Here is a 23,043-nt window from a genome sequence, read left to right as displayed (position 1 = left end):
CAATAATTTTTAAGAGTAAAGGAAACCAAAGACTCAAAAGTTGGAGAACTGCTGATTTAAACAAACAAACAAACAAACAAAACAAGTAAGAGGTGCAAATTCCAGTCTCAGCCTTTTCACATCTTTAAAAGGATTAGGATATAAAGGTATTTACTTACATTTAAATATTTGAGCTGAAGTCATTACTTCTCTGGAATTTCTTTTCAAAATTCTAAATTTCTCAATAATTTTGAAACACGGCAATTTTATAGCATAAAATAGCCTTCAAAATAGGGTCAACTTCTGTAAAATGTAGAAGTAAGTTTATTTGATTTGTTTTTGCTCCATCTGAATTCAGAAACTTATCACACAAGCTTGCAAGAATATACATAATAAAAACAAAAGTGAAAATAAAAATTGGAGACAAGGCCAGAGAAAATATTTGTGTGTATGTGTGTGTGCGCATACACACGCATGAGTGTTCTCTTGTCGTGGTTATGTAAAGATGGACCAGATATGTTACACATGATGTCTTCCTCTGTTTAGCCTCTTCTATGGTAAAAGAACTGCCCTCTGTAGGCCCTGATGAAAAGGTGACTATTTTCTTTTAGTATTTATTAGTTGAGCTGAGATTGGATGCTTCGCCAATGACTGGCTAGCCTCATGTGGACTAGCAGGGTCCTGGTGAGAAAAGATGTGTAGGCTGGTTAGATTCCTGCCTGAATTTGAACCTGTAAATATTAAGAGAGAAAGCCAGTGGTTAGAAAATGAAGCTGAAAGGTTACGTTAGAGAGAGGCTGAGATGGCTACATGCAAGCTCCAGTTGTGAGGAAAAAGAAGCTGAGTTTTCAGAAAAGACTAGTTGGTTGAGAAAGGATAATAGATTGCATTTAGAGAAAAATACTGAGATGCAAGGAGAGAGGTCCTGAGCCTGCAAGAGAGACAGAGTGGGGTGAGTGCAGCTTCAGTGGCCAGTAGCTCTCCCACATGGCCTCTGTCTCTTTACAACAAACCCTCTCTTCTTCACTGGTTTGAGTTCCTGACAACCGAAAGAGCCTGAGTGAAACCTAGAATAGTACATGTATCCAGATTATGAAGACTAGCACAGGTTGTATGATTAAGACTTTAATTTGATTCTGAATTACCTGGTAGCCAAGGCAAAAAGGAGACACAGTTAATTATGAAACTGTATAACAAAAAGAAAGCAGTGCCCAGCCAGTGTGGCTCAGTGGTTGAGCATCAACCAATGTATGCACCAGGAGGTTACAGTTCTGTTTCCCAACCAGGGCATATGCCCAGGTTGCAGGCTTGATCCCCAGTGTATGGCGAGCATGAGGCAGACGATCAATGATTCTCTCTCATCATTGATGTTTCTATCTCTCTCCCTCTCCCTTCCTCTCTAAAATCAATAAACATATTTTTTTAAAAATGAAAGCAATTTTAAAGGTAATAATAGTTTTCTAACACTGAGTTTAAAATCAATCAACCTCTTATGCATTATATATTAAAAATAGAATTACCATATGATCCAGCAATACCACTTATGAGTATATACCCAAAAGAATTCAAAGCAGGATCTGGAAGAGAGATTTGCACATTCATGTTCATTGTAACATTTATACAAATAGCCAAGAGGTGAAAGCAACTCAAGTTTCCATTGTCAGAAGAATGGCTAGAGAAAATGTGGTATGTGCATATAATGGAATATTGTGCAGCCTTAAAAGAGAAGGAAATCCTGTCACATGCTTCAATAGTAATGAACGTCAAGGACATTTTGCTAAGTGAAATGAGCCAGTCATAAAAGGACAAATAGTGTATGATTCCACTCAGAAGCAGTATCTAAAATAGTTAAAATCATAGAAACAAAAACTAGAAAGGTGATTGCCAAGGGCTGGGGGGAGGGAGCATTAGTGTTTAGTGGGTATAGAGTTTGTTTTGTAAGATGAAAATATTTCTAGAGATCTGTTGCACAACAATGTATATACTTAACATCACTGAACTATATACTTAAAAATGATTAAGGTGATAATTTAATGTTATCTATTTTTACCACAATTAGTTAAAACAATCACCCTCATGTAAATTAATAATTGAGACACAAAGCAATATATTTGGCAATATCCTGAACATTTTAAAGCAGATCAGAAATGGATATATATGGAAATGTAAACTGAGAAATTTACCAATATAGCACCTCTCAAAAAGATTTTGGCTTTAGATCAGTTTCTTTTATGGAGGCAGATGAAGAAAGACCTCTATTCCCACCCAGAAATATAGGACCTTTGAGTTCATGAAACTTATTATGTTTGTATCTCCTCTCTTCAGTTTATGGCTTTGCGTAGGCACACATGCAAGAGTACCCGAATACTTTTGCTGGGCAGTTAAGCAGATGTCAACATTCCTTCCTTCATTCTTTAGTGTATTTGGGCTGAGGTAAGAGGTCCTGTTTAGTTTTTGTATGACCTTGCTGATTGGTTTGTGATGTACTTTTTTCTGAGAGGAGAAGAAAACCTATATAGAGACTCTAATTTAGTTTTCTTCATAAAACTTGGGTTTATCAAGCATTAAATCAATTTATATGCTCTGATATGTGACAAATATGACAAATAACCAGTAGTTAATAATCTAATTTTAAATTATATTTTTATTCCCCAAGTGGTGCTATATTTTAAGAAATAAGAGATCATTTCAACTAAAGCAAGAAATTGAAAATTGATATGCATATTTTTTATGTGTAAAGGAATCATGGTTCTATTATTTGAATTCTTTAGGATCTATTTCATTGAACCTTAATAGGTGAGCAGGTAGACCTTGCTTAGAACTGTGTAGCAGCATTCCTTTATTGTAAACTCAGAGTGGAGAGTCAGGGTAACCATGGGGGTAGCAGAGGAGCAAAGCTCATTGCCTTTTAATTTAAGTATTATTGACTAGAGGCTCAGTGCACGAATTTGTACACCAGCGGGGTTCCTTGGCTTGGCCTGCAGGGATCAGGCCGAAACCGGCTCTCCAACATCCCCTGAGGGGTCCTGGATTGCAAGAGGGTGCAGGCCAGGCCAAGGGACCCCACCAGTGCATGATTGGGGCCGGGGAGGGATGCAGGAGGTTGGCCAGCCAGGGAGAGACCACAGGAGGGCTCCAGGGCATGTCTGACCCGTTTCACTCAGTCCTGTTTCACTCAGTCCCTATTGGCCGGACCCCAGCAGCAAGCTAACCTATGGGTCGGAGCATCTTCCCCCTGGTGGTCCATGCATGTCATAGTGACTGATTGATCTGTCGACTCTCTGCCCCCTAGTGGTCAGTGAACATCATAGTGAACAGTTGAGCGGCCTGAGCATATCACTAGCATATTACACTTTGATTGGTTGAACAGATGACTGGACACTTAGCATATTAGGTTTTTATTGTATAGGATTGTTTAAAAGTTCTTATATTTTGCAGTGGTTGAATATTACTTTGAAAAGAAAAAGAGAGGGGATCAGATTGGTGGACACAGACAAGGAAATGGAAGGGAAGGGAAGGGAAGGGAAGGGAAGGGAAGGGAAGGGAAGGGAAGGGAAGGGAAAGAGGGAGAGAGGAAGGAAGGGAAGGTGGGAGGGAGGGAGGAAGGAAAGGAAAGAAAAGAAAGAAAGAGAGGAAGGAAGGGAAGAAAGGGGGAGAGAGGGAAGGAGGAAGGAAGAAGGGAAGAAGGGAAGGAGGGAAGAGAAGGGAAGGGAAGGGAAGGGAAGAAAAAAAAAGAAAAGAAAAGAAAAGAAAAGAGAAAAAAAAAGAAAAGAAAAGAAAAAAGAAAAGAAAAGAAAAGAAAAGAAAAATGAAATGAAATGAAACTTGGCCCAGGTGGGGGCTGCTCTGTGGCCCTGGGCCTTACTGTGCTCCTGTCTTGCCTGGTTCCTTGGATTGAACCAGAGCTACACCATTGTGCTCTGTATCCTAGTCTTCTGTTCCATTACTTCCCTAGTTTCACAGAATAATCTAGGACATCTCTGGGAGCTTGTGATGGGTTGGAGTCTAAGGATGACCAGAAAAGAAATCCATACCTTTCATCTGAGTGGAACATGAAGTGTACTGCCTTTCAACTTCTTACTTAGACTGAGAAAAAGCTGAGTATCAACCTGACTCAGTTAAGATGACCTCTGATACCAGACAAGAGCTGTGGTATCTACTTGACAGATATAGTTTTATAAACCAATAGGAAAGAATTGTTCTTGTGAAACACACAAGGGGGTTGAGGATGGCATGCTTATAAACAAGCACGGGTCTTGTATATTCTTCAATGGCAGAGCATGCCAGCAACTTTTCAGTATGATGTTGCCCAAATAAAGTAATATTACCATCTGATTGACTCATTCTGCAGGACCTGGTTTTTATAAAAATCCAGAGACAGGAGCAATAGTGATAAACAGAATAATAAACACTAAAAATAAAGCCCATTTCTTTATTTATATTTCTGAATCTGAAATTCAAGTAAACAAATTAGTAAAAATATCGAATATTTGAAAAGTATCGTCAAGTTTCATTAAATAGATATACAAATAGATCATGAACTTTGGATAAAAAGCACTTTTCTCATATCTACAGAATATATTCAAAATCATTAATATCTTGACCATGAATACAATCTTTTTAATACTTCGAAAAGAGAAAGAGAGGGAACAGATTGGTGGACACAGACAAGGAAAGGGAAGGGAGAGACCACGGGAGGGCTTTCTCAATATAAGTCAGTAACACTAGAAATTAGCTACAAAAGATAACCATAAATATAACTGCTTATAAATAAGAATTTTTTCTAAATAACTGCTAATTTAAAGAGAAAGTCAACATATGAATAATGTTTCTGTAATATAGTATTCCTTCCTTTTCTGCAGAGGCTATGCTGCAAAACCCCCTGTGAATGCCGGAAACCGCTGATAATACAAACCTGTGTATACTGTGTTTTTTCCTATGCATATATACCTGTGAAAAATTAGGCACAAAAAGAGATTAACAGTAATAACTAATAAGAAAATAGAACAACTATAACGATATTATAGTGAAAATTGTGTGAATGTGTTCTCAAAAATCTCTTATTGTACTGTACTCACTCTGTGATTACATGAGATGACAGAATGTCTGCCTGATGAGACGAAATGGGGTGAATAAATAGGTCCAACACACACTGAGTTGATTGGCAAAATACTAAAATACAAAATAGAATTAGATGTAATTTTATGATGATGTTTGCTTTATACATTCTGGTTTTACCGAAACATTTATTCACTTAAAATTTTTTCCTTTTGCTTAATATTTTTCTTCTTTCTTGTAGGAATTTATTTTATCAGAAGATTATAACAAGATGACTCCTGTGAAAAACTATCAAGGTAGGAATGAGAGCAGTGCTTTCATTTACCTTGACTTTGAAATGTTTCTTTTTTTTTTTTTTTAAATATATTTTATTGATTTTATTACAGAGAGGAAGAGAGAGGGATAGAGAGTTAGAAACATTGATGAGAGAGAAACATCGATCAGCTGCCTCTTGCACACCCCCTACTGGGGATGTGCCCGCAACCAAGGTACATGCCCTTGACCGGAATCGAACCTGGGACCTTTCAGTCCGCAGGCCGACGCTCTATCCACTGAGCCAAACCGGTTTCGGCTGAAATGTTTCTTGATGGCTTCCACTGCCACAAGAGAGGCCTTACTTTAAAATAGTCAGGGGGAACAAAACTTGAGCAATTTGAAGTTAATGTTATCCCAGTTTTAGAAGTAAGATGCTGAGGCCTAAGAGGTAAGGTGACTTGCCTGTGGTCCTTTAGCTGGTAAAGTGCAGGACCTGACCTGGTCAGTGTGACTCCAGAGCCCACAGCCTTTGTCCTTTGTTTTCCTCCATTAGGCAGGCATGGAGAGTGGGGCAGTGTTAGGGTGAGCTGCTTTACATGAGGCTCATTTCTTTTTTGGTTAAATGTTTTAAAAGGCTCAGAGTGTTTATACTATCTAAGGGAGGGAATTGTGGTTGTATTGTATCTTCAATATTGATAGTGTACCACAAGCCATTTCTATCCTATGGATTAGGAATAATTTTTGTTAAGGATTATCCAGACCAACAATGTCATGGGATCAGAACATTAGAGGTGGACCTTTTAACACTTAGAAGTCATTTCATCCAAATCTCTTGATCTCGTTCATCCTGCATGGTCATCTAGCATTTCCTCTAATACCTCCAGAGACATAGCAACCCATCCTGATTTGGGAAAATGCTGTGAATTACATTCTTTAGTTTTATATTTTGAACCAAAATTTATTTCCCTATAGATTTATTCTTTAATCTTTTCACATATTACTTATCAAATACTTGTTGATCACTTGTCAAGTATTTATTGAGTACCAGTCATTGTTCCAATAACTGAGGATTATAATAGTGAATAAGACATATGTACTATCTGCCTATAATCCTAATATATAAAAACCCAGGGTCCATCACGACCGGAGGCTTGACCAACTGGAAGTCAGTCCTGCAGTCAGCGCTGGGTTGCTGTGGCGACCCAGCACTGACTGCAATGGCAGCAGGCGTGGTGACCCAGCGCTGACTGCTGAGGGGGCTGAGAAAGCAGGCCCGGAGAGAGGCCTGAAGAGAGAAGCAGGGTCTGATCCATAGCCTCTGTGGCAGCTGTTGATCAGCACTTGCCTCTCTCTTTCTCTCCAGGCCGGGCCAGCAGCCGCGCCTCCATTTCTCTCCAGGCCTCCACCAGGGCTGCTGATCAGCCCCACCTTTCTGATCAGGCCCCATTCATAGGACCAGAGATGCTGACTGGCATAGAAACTGACCAATCAGAACCAAATCTGGGTCAACTGTGAGGAGCCAATGGTTGCCTAGGAGGCAGAGCTTTTGACGCTGACTGGCACAGAAACTGACCAATCAGAACCAAATTGGCCGGCAAAGGAGGGCAGATGGGGGTGAGATCAGGCCTGCAGGGGAGGGCAGAAATTCTCCTGAAATGACAAATGTTTACTGTTTTAAGTTGGAGGCGAGATCAGGCTGGCAGGGGAGGGCAGTTGGGGGTGAGATCAGGCCGGCAGGGGGCAAGATCAGGCTGGCAGGGGAGGGCAGTTAGGGGTGATCAGGCAGGAAAGGCAATTAGAGGCAATCAGGCTGGCAAGGAAGGGCAGTTGGGGGTGAGATCAGGCCGGCAGGAGGCGAGATCAGGCCGGCAGGGGAAGGCAATTGGAGAAAACTAGGTCGGCAGGGGAGGGCAGTTGGGGGCAAGATCAGGCTGGCAGGGGAGAGCCATTGGGGGCGAAATCAGGCCAGCAGGGGAGGGCAGGTGGGGGCAACCAGGTTGGCAGGGGAGGGCAGTTGGGGGCTAGATCAGGCTGGCAGGGGAGGGCAGTTGGGCATGAGATCAGGCCAGAGGGGAGGGCAGTTAGGGGTGATTGGGCAGGCAGAGGCAGTTGGGGTGAGATCAGGCCAGCAAGGGAGAGCAGTTGGGAGCGATATCAGGCTGTCAGGGGAGGACAGTTAGGGGCAATCAGGCAAGCAGACAGAGAGGTTGGGGCGATCAGGCAGGCCGGCAGAGGCAGTTAGGGGAGATCAGGCAGGCAGGCAGGCAGATGAGCAGTTAGGAGCTAGCGGTCTCAGATTGCAAGAGGGATGTCCAACTGCCAGTTTAGGCCCGATCCCACAGGGGCCCCCGATTGAAGAGGGTGCAGGCTGGACTGAGGGAACCCCCCACCCCTCCGTGCATGAATTTCATGCACCGGGCCACTAGTAGTTTATAATCATGTGGAAGATACAAACAGGTAAACTGACCATTAAAATGTTATGTGACATAAGGGAACATTTGAGATCTTGCTCCCTGGCATATGTTGTCAGTTTGGCTCAAATAAAGTCCTATAAAAATAATAATGTTAAGTGATAAGTGCTAGAATATTCCCCTATTGGTCTTTTCTCAGCCTATTAGAGCTACAAAAACTAAGTATACTCTCTCTTAAAAGAGCAATGAAAATTCCAACGCCTCTCCTTTTTTCCTTCTCTTTTTCTAGCCAAAGCAATTTATATTTTTCTTTACATGACCTGAGTTTTTGTTCTTTAAAATTTTTTAATTATTATTTTGGCCACAAATCATGATGTACTATTGGGACCATTTTTTAAAAAGTGACACATTGTGGTATGCAGTCTCTAAGATGTCTCCTAATGATTTTTGCCTCATGGTATTCATGCCCCTCTCCTTGAGTGTAGGCTGGATCTAAAATACAGCAAGAATTGAATATTATTTCTGAGATTAGATTATAAAAAAACTGGGGCTTCCATCTTGCTTGTCCTCTGCTGCTCTCTTGCTTTCCTGTTCTGATGGAAGCCAGCTGGCATGTTGTGAGCTGCTTTGAGGAGAAGCCCAGGTGGTAAGGAACTGAGTGGAGGCCATGTCAACAGTCAGTAAGGAACTGAAGCCCTCAGTTTATCAGCCTATGAGGAACATAGTCATGTCAACAGCTGTGTGAGAGGGCTTAAAATCAGCTCCTCCTTTTATCAGGCTTTCAGATGAGAGCACAGCCCACACCTTGATTCCATTCTGTGAGAGACTTTTCAGCAGAGACACCAAGATTTGTGATTCACAGAAATTCTCCTGAAATGACAAATGTTTACTGTTTTAAGCCACTAAGTTCTGGGTATAATTTGTTGCATAGTAGATAACTAATACACACATATAATGTGATAAGTACAAAATCATATTTCCTTCCTCTCCTGGGCATTGTTCTTCTAATATCAAGGGTAGCAGCCACTTTACACTGTGAGCTCATGTGAAGCAATCAAGTCATCCCCTCAACAGTTCTACTTGAGTTGTTATCATGCTGCATCCCCTATACTTTTGAAGCTGTTTCCTGTGGGGATTTTGTTATTTTTTTATTGTTTTTAGCTTAAATGCTTGACTTCACATTCTGTTATTCATCTCGTTTTGTTTAGTCCATCTCTTAGCTTATCAAGATATTTTGAAATCCTGGTTGTCATTTAACTCCCACTTAGTTTTGTATTTTTCTAAACATATAATCATAAAATATATCATCCCTAAGTCTTTGTTAAAAATAGTGATTAGCCCCAAAGATGCACAAATGATGAGCATATCACTAAAAACCACTCTTCATATGTCATTATTCTTTGGATCTCTTATATCCAACTTGTTTTATATACACCTAACTATATCAAAAGATAGCTTATTTATTTTCATTTTGTTTACAAGGGGTTATAAAAAATTGACAACTAGATCACTGAAGAGACCCTTTCATCATAAACACCTAGAGAAATGGTAAAATGACACTTTTTGTTGCGCTTTTTTTTTCCTTTAGTTAATCCTCACCCAGGGATATTTTTTCCATTAATTTTTAGACAGAGTAGAAGGGAGGGAGACACAGAGATAAACATAGATGTTAGAGAAACACATCCATTGGTTGCCTCCCACACATGCCCAGACGGGGCCTGGGGATCAAGCCTGCAATCAAAGTACATGCCCTTGATTGGAATTTAACCGGGAACCCTTAAGTCAGAGGGCCAACACTCAAACCACTAAGGCAAACCGGCAAGGGCTTGTTGCTCTTTTTAGTGCACTGCTCATGAGATAAACAAAAGGAATATTTCCATGTTCCAGAAGCACAGAGAAAACACGAAGGTCAGAGTGATACACATATGACCTGACATTGCAGGTGCCCTGGGGAGATTAAAAGAGCCCCAAATTTCTTGAAGCTTTTGTATGAATGTTCAGTGAGGGACAAGAGATGAAGCCTAGGGCCTGAGTGAGATAGAAAATTGTAACTGAGATTTTCACATAAAGCTGAAATCCATAAAAGGAAATAACCCCATGAAATTGAGAGGAACAAAACCCTTCTGATATTGGCTTAGAAAACTACAGGGAAATTTATTCCTCATCTCAAATCTGGATAGAGGAAAGTCTCCCATGAAAAATCAAAATTTCAACTTTTAAGGTAAAAAACTTCTGATCTTAAAAGTTCTTATAAGAAAAAAAAAGTGTAATTATGTGAGGTGATAAATGTTAACTAAATTTAGTGTGGTAATTATTTCACAATATATTTGTACAGTGGAACCTCAGTTCTCAACTTTAATTCGTTCCAGAAGGCTGTTCAAGAAGTGATTTGTTCGAAAACTGAATCATTTTTCCCCATTAGAAATAATGTAAATTGAATTAATTTGTTCCAGACCCCCACATGATTCCTTGTTTTAACCTTTTTTATATACAGTACATATCCAATGTACTGTTTAATCTATAAACAAGCACTTCTTTTGTTTAATTCCTTGTAGCCTTAAAGGAATCATTTTCAGCATTCATTCCAGGGGTATCTTTCAGGAGGTCAGTATGCAGCATCTTTGTTTTTTCACATATCATTGCCTTTAAAATGCTGTCACCTAACTGCTTTTCATTTATCCAAATCAACAGCAGTTTTTCTATCTCTTCAATCGCCTGTGATCACTGTTTCTTTCACACCCTTAGCAACATTAGCATCTTGATGGCCTCTTTATGTTTTAAAATTGTGCTAATTGTCCATTTCACCAGCAACAAAAGCAAAAAAAAAAAAAACCCACAAAAATATTCACAGCACAACTTTCTGAAATGTTAACAACAGGAGGTAAACTGACTCTGTAGATAAACTTATTCTGGAATTCTCTCCTTTGTGGACTGAGAAATACTTTTTGTCATGCTGATGTGTCAGCACAACTGAAAGGGTTGTCAGGTCAATAACTGAAGCATGGTTCAACAACCAGACATTTTTTCTGTGAACAACTTGGTCGAGAACTGAATTGTTCAAGATGGGATATGTTTGAGAACTGAGGTTTGACTGTATGTCAAATTATTACCATAAATTAAGACACTGTTATATGTAACTTTATAAAATGTTTTTGCATTTAGAGTACAAATTTAAAGCAATCATGTGGTGCTGGGAGCTCCAAATTAAAAATTTAACATAAAAATGTGCCAAGAATCTTATATAATAAAAGGGTAATATGCAAATTGACTGAACAACGGAACAACCAGTCACTGGAACAACCGGTCTTGATGATGCACACTGACCACCAGGGGGCAGACGCTTAATGTAGGAGCTGCCCCCTGGTGGTCAGTGCGCTCCCACAGGGGGAGCTCCTCTCAGCCACAAGCTAGGCTGACAGCTGGCGAGCGGGAGCCTCTCCCGCCTCTGCGGCAGCACTAAGGATGTCCGACTGTGGCTTAGGCCCGCTCCTCACGCGGGCCTAAGCTGTCAGTCGGACATTCCCCAAGGGCTCCCAGACTGTGATAGGGCACAGGCCAAGCTGAGGGGACACCCCCCCCCCCATTGCACAAAATTTTATGTACCAGGCCTCTAGTCTTAAATAATGATCAACAATCTGAAGGAGACCATTTCATCTTTTAAAAGATTTTTAAAAATCAGAGAAGATGGAGAAACCAGAAGGAAATTATAAGCCTATAAAAAAATAGGTAGAACTTTTATATATAAAAAAAAATTAGTGGGTAGACTAGACACAGAGTAAATTCGTGAAATGGTAGATAGATTTGATATCGGTGGAACAACATCTTTAAAGTACTGAAAAACAAAATTGCCAACATAGAATTCTAGACCTGGTATAAGTATCTTCGAAAATAGAAGTGAAATAAAAATTTTTCCAGACATACAAACTCTGAAAGCATTTGTCATTCATTGACCTACACTGAAAGAAATGTTAAAGGAAATCCTTCAGGAAAAAAGGAAGTGATGTCAAAGGAAAATAAGGATCTGCACAAAAGAATGAAGAAAGAGCACCAAACATGATAAGAATTTCATAAGAACTGCAGTCAACCCTAGATATTCACAGGAGTATTGATTGCAGGACTTACCAGATACCAAAATGATACCAAAATCTGCAGGTGCTCAAGTCCCTTATATAAAATGGGATAGAACAATGAATACAGTTTGCAGATCAAAAATATTGTTTTGACTAGTGGCTGGTTGACTCCATAGATGTAAATAAAACCCATGGATACGGAGGGCTGACTGTATTTATTGAAAAAATTCCACATATATATTATATAAGTGAACCATGCAGTTCAAACCCATTTGCTTAAGAGTCAACTATAGATGATCTTTTTTTATTATTATTTAAATTTCTTTAAAAGACAACTGGCTGTTTAAAAATAATGACAAAGTAGCATGATGTTCATAACACTATATATATATAAAATTTATATGTATGACAATCTAATCTAATAATAGACAAATATGCAAATTGACCACACCTTCACTACACCTAAACCACGCCCACCAGCCAAGCCACGCCCATCAGCCAATCAGGGTGAGTATGCAAATTACCCCAACAAAGATGGCAGCTATTTTGCATATCAAGACAGTGTCGAAAGAAGCCAAGAGCTGCAGAAGGGAGTAAAGCTTCTAAGAAGCAAGCAAGCCGGGAGGGGCGGGGGGAGGGAGGAGAAGGGAGGAACGAAGTCAGGGCCGGGGGCGAAGGGAAAAGCAGGCGGGCTGGAGAAGACGGGGCGGGTGACAAGAGTGCAGCAGGAAATCCTATTGCAGGATTTTTCCTGCAACGGGAACGCTAGTAATAGTATAAATGCCAAGAGGTAGAGAGAAATGGAAGTATACTATTGTCAGGTTCTTATGCTATACATAAAGTGATATAATATCACTTGAAGGAAGACTGTAAGTTAAAGATATATACTACTAATTCTAACACAACCAATAAAATAAATCAAGATGTTAGAACTACTAAGCCAACTAAAGAAATAAAACAGAATCATATGATAATTCTCAGTTACTCATGGAAAAAAACAGTAAGAGGGAAAAGGGGGAAAGAACAGATGGGAAAATAGAAAACTAGTAGTAAGATGATAAATTGAAACCTAACAAGTTATCAGTAATCACATTAAATGTGTATGGACTAAAGCCAATTAAAAGGCAGAGGCCATCAGATATTGTAAAAAAGGGAGACCCAAATATAAACTACCTACAAGAAATGCACTTGAGCTATAATAACAAATAAGTTAAAAGTAAAATGATGGAAGAAGATAAACCATGCAAACAATAATCAAAAGAGCCGAAACCGGTTTGGCTCAATGGATAGAGCGTCGGTCTGCGGACTGAAAGGTCCCAGGTTTGATTCCGGTCAAGGGCATGTACATTGGCTGCGGGCACATCCCTGGTAGGGGGTGTGCAGGAGGCAGCTGGTCGATGATTCTCTCTCATCGATGTTTCTAGCTCTCTATCCCTCTCCCTTCCTCTCTGTAAAAAATCAATAAAATATATTAAAAAAATAAAAAAAAAACAATAATCAAAAGAAATCTGGAGTGGAGCAGCTCTGTTAGTATTAGTCAAAGTAGATTTCAGAGCAACGAATACTACCAGAGATAAAGAAGATCATTTCATAATGATAAAGTGCTCAATCCCTCAGGAGGGCTTAACAATCCTAAATGTTTATGCACCCAATTAACATAGCTTTGAATTTTTAAAGTAAAACCTGATATAGCCCTAGCCGGTTTGGCTCAGTGGATATAGCATTGGCCTGCGGACTAAAGGGTCCTGGGTTCAATTCCGGTCAGAAGCACTTGCTCAGGTAGCGGGCTCAATCCCCAGTAGGGGGTGTGCAGGAGACAGCTGATCAATGGTTCTCTCTCATCATTGATGCTTCTATCATTCTCTTCCTCTCCCTTCCTCTCTGAAATCAATAAAAATAATAAGTTAATAAATAGATAGATAGATAGATAGATAGATAATAAAAATATTTTTAAAAACTGATATAACTTTAGGAGGAAAAATAGGCACATTCATAATTATAGTCAAACTTTAATACTTCTAAATAATTTATTGAACATAGCAATAATTGATAGAATAAACATGCAGGAAATCAATAAGTTATAGAAGACTTGAACAACACATCAATGTTTTCATTGACATCTGTAGAACATCCCATTTAACTGAAACAAAATATACATTCTTTTCAAATGTGCATAGAACATTTCAAGGTAGGCCATATTCTGGGCCATAAGACAAGTCTCAATAAATTTGGAAGACTTCAAGCCTTGCAGGGTATGTTCTTTGATCAAAATGGAATTAAAGTAGAGTCAATAATAGATCTCTGGAAAATCCCCAAATACCAAGGAAGCTAATAACCCACATCTAAATAATCCATGGGCTACAGAAAAAAATCATAAGAGAAATCAGAAAGTATTTTTTACTGAGTGAATATGAAAACACAATGTATCAGAATTCATGGGATGCTGCTAAAGGAGAAATTTATAGCATAAAACACCCATGTTAGAAGAGAAGAGGGTCTCAAAGCAGAGACCTCAGCTTCTACATCAAGAAACCAGAAAGAGAAAAAAAGGAAACCTAAGCTGAAGCAGAAGAGAGATCATATCAGAAGTTCATGAAATAGAAGGCAGAAAATAGAGAAAAGTCAATGACACCAAAAGCTGTGGGGTTTTTTGTTTGTCTGATTTTTGTTTTCTCAAATCAATACATGGCTTTTATTGTATCTTTAAAATACCATAATAGCCCTGGCTCAGTGGTTAGAGTGTCAGCCCAGGCTCCGAAGCATTTGATTCCTGATCAAGGGAGCATCCCTGGGTTGCAGTTTTAATACCCAGTCCCTTTTGGGTGTGTGCAGGAGGCAGCCAATTGATGTGTCTCTCTCACATCAATGTCTCCTCTCCTCTCCTCTCCTCTCCTCTCCTCTCCTCTCCTCTCCTCTCCTCTCCTCTCCTCTCCTCTCCTCTCCTCTCCTCTCCTCACCTCTCCTCTCCTCTCCTCTCCCTCTCTCTTCCTCTCTCTGTCCCTCCCTTCCACTCTCTCTAAAAATCAATAGAAAAATATCCTGCAGTGAGGATTAACAAAATATATATGTCACAAATAAGTCTAAGGAATCATTCGGCATCTTGCTGGTGCTATAGCTGGACAACTTAGATCTTATTCATCAGCCTGCTGAACTGTTCCTTTTTCAGAAATGTACATATCATCCAAAATTTTTCTGATATCCTCGTTTTTAACTGTTGAAGCTTGCTCAATCAAAGCAGCTGAATTTCATACAAATTAAGTGTTGTTCCTTCAAGTATTAACTCATCTTTCTGGGCTTGAGAGATTGACCAAGCAATGCCTGACCTCATCTGAACCCTGTGGTTATATTTTTCACCCAAGGAATTTCTTATTTCAACAAGAGAACCATTCTCCTGAATAACAATGTTGATGGGGAAGTGAGCATACACAGACCTCATCTTGTAACGGAAGCCCATGATCATGTTCTGTCCATGACTGCAGATAGTGTAAATGGTGGCCAGTTCCTTTCTGTTTGCCCACCATTTGTCAATCCGGAGCCTCTTCTTTTTCCTTCCAAGGAGACTGAGTTCTACATTGATGTGATTGAAGTCCCTCCACAGGGTGCCTCTGGGGCCCTTCACAGTAACTGCATCCCTTCAGAGTGATAGTGACATTTTCTGAAATGCAGACAGTTGGATTGCTGAGAATGGTTTTCATCCTCGCAGAAGATGAGGCAAAGCTAAGCTGTGTTTATGTTTTGAGAAGATCAATAAAAATGATAAGTCTCTAGTCAGACTTACCAGAGACAATGCAAAATACCAATATTAGGAATGAGAGAAGTGATATTATTATAGACTAGAGGCCTGGTGCACAAAATTCATGCACTGGAAGGGGGGTATCCCTCAGCCCAGCCTGCACCCTCTCCAATCTGGGACCCAACAGGGATTGGGCCTAAACCGGCAGTCGGACATCCCTCTCACAATCCGGGACTGCTGGCTCCCAACTGCTCACCTGCCTCCCTGCCTGATTGCCCCTAATTGTTTATGCCTGTCAGCCTGATCACTCCCTAACCACTCCCCTGCCAGCCTGATCGACACCTAACTGCTCCCTCGCCGGCCCGATTGCCCCCAACTGCCCTCCCCTACCGGCCCGATCGTCCCCAACTGTCCTCCCCTGCCGGCTCGGTTGCCCCCAACTGCCATCCCCTACTGGCCCAGTTGCCCCCAACTGCCCTCCCCTGCTGGCCTGGTCGCCCCTAACTGCCCTCCCCTGAAGGCCTGTTCACCCCTAATTGCCCTCCCCTGCCAGACTGGTTGCCCCCAACTGCCCTCCTCTGCAGGCCCAGTTCCCCCCAACTGCCCTCCCCTGCCAGCCCAGTCACCTCTAACTGCCCTTCCCTGCCATCCTGATCACCCCCAACTGCCCTCCCCTGTCAGCCCGGTTGCCCCCCTCTGCTGGCCCAGTCACCCCTAACTGCCCTCCCCTGTCAGCCTGGTCACCCCTTACTGCCCTCCCCTGCAGGCCTGGTCCCCCCCAACTGCCCTCCCCTGCGGACTTGGTCACCCCCAACTGCCCTGCCCTACTGGCCTGGTCACCCCTTACTGCCCTCCCCTGCTGGCCATCTTGTGGCAGCCATCTTGTGATGACATAGGGGTGGCCATCTTATGATGACATGGGCGTGACAATCTTGTGACAATATGGGGCAGCCATCTTTTGACTACATGGGGGCGGCCATCTTGTGACCACATGGGGGCGGCCATCTTGTGCAAGGGTATGATGGTCAATTTGCATATTACCTCTTTATTATATAGGATTCTAGAGATATTTAAAGGAAAATAAGGAATATTATGAACAACTTTATGCTAATAAATATTACAACTTACATGAAATGAACAAATCTTTGAAAGTACAAACTGCTACAGTCACTCAAGAAGAAATAGATAATCCTAATAGTCCTATATCTAGTAAAGAAATTAACTCTATGATTAAAATCTTCCCACAAGGTAAACTCCTGGCCCAGATGGCTTTACTGGTGAATTTTGCCAAACAAGGAAAAAACAATACAAACTCTGAGAAATTGAAGAAATAAAAGTTTTTAACTCATTTTATGAATTCAGCATTAACTGATACTAAAACTAGACAGAGACAGTTTAAGAAAAAAAATCTGCAGACCAACATCCCCCATGAAAATAGATGTAAGAAATCTAACCAAAACATTAGCAAATCAAATTCAGCTATATATAAAAAGGATAGTACATCACAGCCAAGTGAGGTTTTCCCAGGTTTACACCCAAAGAAATGAAAACAGGAACTCAAACAGGTATTTGTATACCCACGTGCATAGCAGCATTATTCATAATATCCAAATGGTGGAAGAAAATGTGCTATATGCATATAAAGGAATTTTGACATGCACTACAACATGGATGAACCTTGAAGACATATGTTAAGTGAAATAAGCCAGTCACAAAAAGACAAATATGGTATGATACAACTTATATGAGGTACCTAGAGTAGTCAGACTTGTAAAGGCAGGAAGTAGAATGGTGGTTGCCAGGGGCTGGGGGAAGGTAAATGGGGAATTAGTGCTTAATGGGTACAGAGTTTCTATTTGGGAATATGAGAAAGTTCTGGAGAGTAGATGGTGGTAATGATTATACAATAATGTAAATGTATTTAATGCCACAGCATGGTACACTTAAAAATGGTTAAAATGGTAAATTATATGTTTTATTTTACCACAATAAAAAAGAGATTGCATATATAAAATTTCTTAGTACAATATCTGAAACATAGTTCATCGGTTCATAAATATTAATTCCTCTCAAAAAAGGTGGAGGGGGAACTAGTGTTGACAAAGATGTGGAAAAATTGAGACCCTTATACACTGCTGGTGGGAATGTAAAATGGTGTAGCCACTTTGGTAAATAGTTTGTCAGTTTCTGAAAGAGTTAAACATAGAGTCACCTTGTAACATAGTATTTATACTCCTAGTTATACAGGGGTTGGCAAAAGTAGGTTTATAGTTCATAATAAATAATACAGGATTAATAAGTAATAATACAAGAATAAACTCAGTTTCATGTACTTACAGCTGTAAACTACTTTTGCCCACTCCTGTATACTTACGAGAATTGAAAGCATGTATTCACACAAAAACTTGTACACAAATATTCGTAGCAACATTATTCATAATAGCCAAAAAGTGAAAATAGCCTAAATTTTCATCAGTGGTGAATGGAAAAATAAAATATGGTATATTGATACAATGAATTATTATTTGGCCATAAAAATAGGAATGAAGTACTGATACATGCTATAATATGGATGGACTTGAAACCATGCTAATAGAAAGAAACTAAACACAAAAGATCATATATTGTCTGATTATATTTATATCCTATCTAATAAAAGAGTAATATGCAAATTGACCATCACTCCAACACACAAGATGGCCACCCCCATGTGGTCAAAGATGGCTGCCCCCATGTGGACACAAGATGGCTGCCACAAGATGGCCGGCAGGGGAGGGCAGTTGGGGGCGATCAGGCCTGCAGGGGAGGGTGACTGGGCTGGCAGAGGAGGGCCGTTGGGGGTGACCAGGCCTGCAGGGGAGGACAGTTGGGGGGGGGACCCAGGCCTGCAGTTGAGGGCAGTTGGGGGGGACCAGGCCTGCAGGGGAGGGCAGTTGGGGGGAACCAGGCTGACAGAGGAGGGCAGTTAGGGGCAATCAGGCTGGCAGGGGAGCAGTTAGGCATCAATCAGGCTGGCAGGGGAGTGGTTAGGGGGTGATCAGGCTGGCAGGCAGAAGCAGTTCGGGGCAATCAGGCAGGCAGGCAGGCAGGCAGGCAGGCAGGCAAGCGGTTGCAAGCCAGCAGTCCTGGATTGTGAGAGGGATGTCCCAGATTGGAGAGGGTGCAGGCTGGGCTGAGGGACACACCCTCCGCCTCCCCCCCCCCCATGCACAAATTTTGTGCACTGGCCCTCTAGTGAAATAATAAAAAATATGAGAATCCATAGAGACAGGAAGTAAATTAATGGTTTTCCAGGTATGAGAGAAGGGGAAATTGAGGATATGAGTTTATTTTAGGGCTGAGGGTGATGTTCTGGAAAATTTTTCATGATGACTATACAATATATAGTTAATATATGTTGTATATTATACTACAGACCACTGAATAGTTTAAATGGCTAATTCTATATTATGCGAAATTTATCTCAATAAACATTTTTTAAATGAATCAGTGATACCAAAACCAAAGACATTGCAAGAAAGGAAGACTACAGTCCCAGTATCTCTCAAGAACATAGATGTAAAATCCTCAAAAAAATACTAGTAAACTCAATAATATATAAAGAGAATTATACACCATGACCGAGTAGGATTTATTCCAGATATTCAAGGCTGGTTCAGCATTTGAAAATTAGTGTAATCCATTCCATCAAAAGGCTAAAAAAGAAAAAATCATATGATCATATCAACTGATGCAGAAAAAGGATTTGATAAAATCTGACATCCATTCATAATTAAAAAAAAAACTCTCAGCAAATTACAAATAGAGGGGAACTTCCTCAACTTGATAAGGAGACATGGACAAAAAAAAACGCACACCTTTAGTTAACATCATACTTACTTGTGAGAAACTAGGTGCTTTCCCTTCAAATCAGGATCAAGGCAAAGTTGTCCTTTCTCACCATTGCCATTCAAGAAGTATAGGCTTCAAGCCCAGGTTTCTGAAGCTTAATGATATGTATGGACCTTTAAAGGATTTCTTTTTGAATAAAAGAATTCTGTCACCCTAAAAAGAGTATGTGTTTGATTTTGGGGGGTTGTTTTTTGTTTCTTTTTCAGAGTCATAGCCTGACACAGAGAAAGAAAACCAACTTGGCCGAGAGACTAGGGTTTTAATTCCAGCTTCGTCACTCATTGGTTGTCTACCTTTGAACAAATCACTGAACTCCTCTTTCTCCTCTGGCACGTGATGGCAGCTCAGAGGGCTAACATTCCCCCCGCCCCGCCCCACCAACTCCCCTTACCTTGTGGGCCACTGTATCCCCTTGGACTTAGAAAGTAATAAATAGGAGGTCAAAGGTTCCTTCATGAGAAAAAGGGGCAAAGTGCTGGGAGCCATGTTTTGCCTAAAATAGACGCAGGTACACTTGGACCCATTAGAGCAGCGGTTGCCAACCACTGGTCCATGCGTTCTGAAAGGATGGCGACCACTGCATTAGAGAGTGTGCTTTTATCCCATTGTTGGTGGAACTTAATTAGACATCTGATGACACAGACATGACAAAATCTTCAGAGTTTCTCCAGGAAGTCACTCTTTTAGTTAAAGTTGTTTTATCTTGATTGTGGCTTATACTCTGAAAGGCAGACATTTACTGTAGAGAAGTCATGATATTGCTTCTATACCTTTTTTGTATCCCTTTAGGTTCTCATGCTTCAAATACCAAATTTTAAAACATCAGGCATTTGGTGAAATGACTGTCCTGTGGGTATTCACTCTGGTTCTGAGTGTATTGTTCGGGAGTCAATCTAAAAGGGCCATCTTTCCAAGGCTAAGTAATGTCTGTAAGATGAGGCAGCCCCCCACTCTTGCAGGGTCACTATAACTGAGGTAATATATTTAAGTACATGGTACTTGTTAGACACACAGAAACGGGCAGCTGATCAAAATGGGGAACTGCTGTCTCCTCCGTCATTGCATCACACCTGTGATCAGTCTACTCTCACTCACCGGACTGGACCCAGCAGGCCCAGGTTCCAGGATGTTAATCTCCGTTTATTCCCGTCAGCTCTGTTCAGTGGCCACAGACCCCTCTTCCTTACCCTCTGGGATTGTATATTAAGAAGAAAGCAAATATTTTACTGATTTTATTTGGTAATTGTGAAGCCACTAGACCCCGACCAAAATACTGAACTGTATTGTGCCTCAGTTCCCCAGGGAGATGGAGAAAATGACATGAGTGGTTTCTTCTAACTCTGAAGTTGTCTGATGCAATAATTCTATGATGTTGTTGCTCTTGTGTATGAGCAACCCTGGGAAATATGTTCTCATTATCACATATATGTACTTTGACATAAGGGATATTTCATTCACTTTTATTTAGCACTTGGGCCTAATTCTGCCCTCCATTCCAAGTGTTTGATTTCTTACAGACAGTTGATCTAGAACTTTGTTGTATATTTATACGCCAGACTTCATCATATAAGAACGGGGACGTGCCCCTTTATAGTGGCATGCCCTCACTGCTGCTGAGAACCTCTTTTCTACCTGTGTTAACTTGTTCTGGGAGGGGAGAAGAGAACAATGCATCTCTGTGGGCCATGCTGTACAGCCTCCTTTAGGATACTTTATGGGTTGTTTTCTTGCCTCTTGGTTTTCAGCACATCAGAGCAGAGTGACGATGATCCTGTTTGTCCTGGAGCTGGAATGGGTGCTGAGCACGGGACAAGACAAGCAATTTGCCTGGCACTGCTCTGAGAGTGGGCAACGCCTGGGAGGTTATCGCACCAGTGCTGTGGCCTCGGGCCTGCAGTATCCTTTGCTGGAGAAAATTCCTTGGTGGGAACTTAGCTGCTGACTTCTTTCTTTCAAGAAAATTTGGGGGATGTGCAACTTGAAAGTTTTTTTATTTGCTGACTTACCCTGCTGATTAAGATACTCATAGACTTTTCTAATGAACAAATCCTCATGTAGGAGGAGTAAAGTGAGCTTAGTTCACCTAAAGTAGGTTGTGATCTACTATGATCCAAAGCCCGACATCTAGTAGAACACAGCCCAGATTGTGAGTCTCAGCTGTCAAAAGCAATTGCAGAACATGGGGATAAAACCATCACTGAAATACAGTCCTTTATTTTTGTACAGAAGTAATTTACACATAGATACTAAGGTTGTGAACATGCCCTTTGGTGCCTGGCAGAAGAACCACAGTATTCCTGTTCATTTAAAAAATATTTGAGAGGCTACCGTGCCAGGACTTGAGTCGGTCAGCTGGTATCTATCTTTGTTACAGGTCCAAGACTTTTCAGGATATGTAGAATGGTATTATTTCTGTCTCCCAAGTCTCAGGACCCATGTGCTCAGTGTGAACACCTGCTAATGCTGAGTAATCCTCACATCTGGGCTCCAGCAAGCACAGGCTTAATAAGTTTGGATGATGCTACCATTGTAAGGAATAAAGAACCCTGCCTTTGATTTAAAAGACGTAGACCTCTCTTCACCTTCTGGCAAGTAAGAAAATAGGTGGGAACAGATCACTTGTCAGCCAAAGTAGGAAGAAATAGTAAGACTTGTTTTCAGATTTTCACCTTATTTGTAAACTTGCTTATTCAGCAATTCTCAACAGTCTGAAGAAATACTTTACTGTTTCTTTGCAGTAGCTGTATTTTTGTGTGTATGGGGTAATGTCACTTTTTTTTCCTCACTAGAAGGGCAAGATGAAGAAATTAAGAATAGCTTTTATAGAAGGTTGTAAAGTGGCAAATTACCAAGAAGACCAGAAGTAAGGACAATAAGAAATGAAGAGCAGAATCAACTTATCTTTGAGAGGGTGGTACCACCTGTTAATAAAAGAAATTCCAGAGTTTACTTTTTAAAGTAAATGAATTGGCATGAATTCTCTTGCCAATACATTAAAGATTTCTTATAGCGTTAGAGCTGAAAGAGCCTGAGATCATCCAGTCCAGTGCCTCATTCCCCAGATGAGTCAGCTGAAGCCCAGGAATCATCATGGGCCCTATGTGTGGCCACCCAGCTAGGATGTAGGAAAATCACCGCTAGAACCTAATTCTGCTTGGACCGCTGTTTTCCCCCATCATACTGCATTACTCTTTTGAGAACAGAACTAATGGTACCAAATAATTTGTTCTTAATATGCTGGCTTCTCTATTACTAGCCACACCTAGTGATTTCTCTTCTATATCACTAACCAAGCCAAGGAGTAGAGAAATATAAAGATCTTGCCCTTAAGAAGTTTTTTACTGATTTTAGAGAGGGTGGGGAAGGGAAAGAGAAACATCTATCCACTGCCTCCTGCACACCCCCTACTGGGGATTGAGCTGCACCCTGACTGGGAATCAGTGCACGGGATGATGCTCAACCACGCCACACCGGCCAGGGCTAGTTTACTTTTTAAACTATTTGAAAATGAAACACAGAAACACAGAGTTAAACTTGACTTGACTTTGGTAGTCTTTGTTCCTTGTTTTTTGACTGTTTCCTTTGGCCACAACCATGTGGTTTTATCAAGCAAAGTGTGTGTGTGTATGAAAGCCTGTGGCTTCAT

At 40.8% G+C, this 23,043-nt stretch overlaps 1 protein-coding gene and 1 pseudogene across 1 annotated transcript in view; one reads left to right on the top strand and one right to left on the bottom strand.

Moving 5' to 3' along the window:
* Positions 1–23,043, top strand: part of WDFY2 (WD repeat and FYVE domain containing 2) — a 213,878-nt gene that overhangs the window by 139,234 nt on the left and 51,601 nt on the right. The window contains exons 4-5 of the mRNA XM_008152072.3: positions 5,279–5,333; positions 21,143–21,293. Of these exons, the coding sequence (XP_008150294.2) occupies positions 5,279–5,333; positions 21,143–21,293 (206 nt within the window). The remainder of the gene's footprint in view (positions 1–5,278; positions 5,334–21,142; positions 21,294–23,043) is intronic.
* LOC114235337 (60S ribosomal protein L9-like) lies at positions 14,905–15,483 on the bottom strand (annotated as a pseudogene).

Source organism: Eptesicus fuscus, chromosome 8, assembly GCF_027574615.1.
Source record: "Eptesicus fuscus isolate TK198812 chromosome 8, DD_ASM_mEF_20220401, whole genome shotgun sequence".
Taxonomy (NCBI): domain Eukaryota; kingdom Metazoa; phylum Chordata; class Mammalia; order Chiroptera; family Vespertilionidae; genus Eptesicus; species Eptesicus fuscus.
The sequence above is the reverse complement of the archived record's forward strand: the minus strand, read 5'-3'. Positions and strand labels throughout refer to the sequence as shown.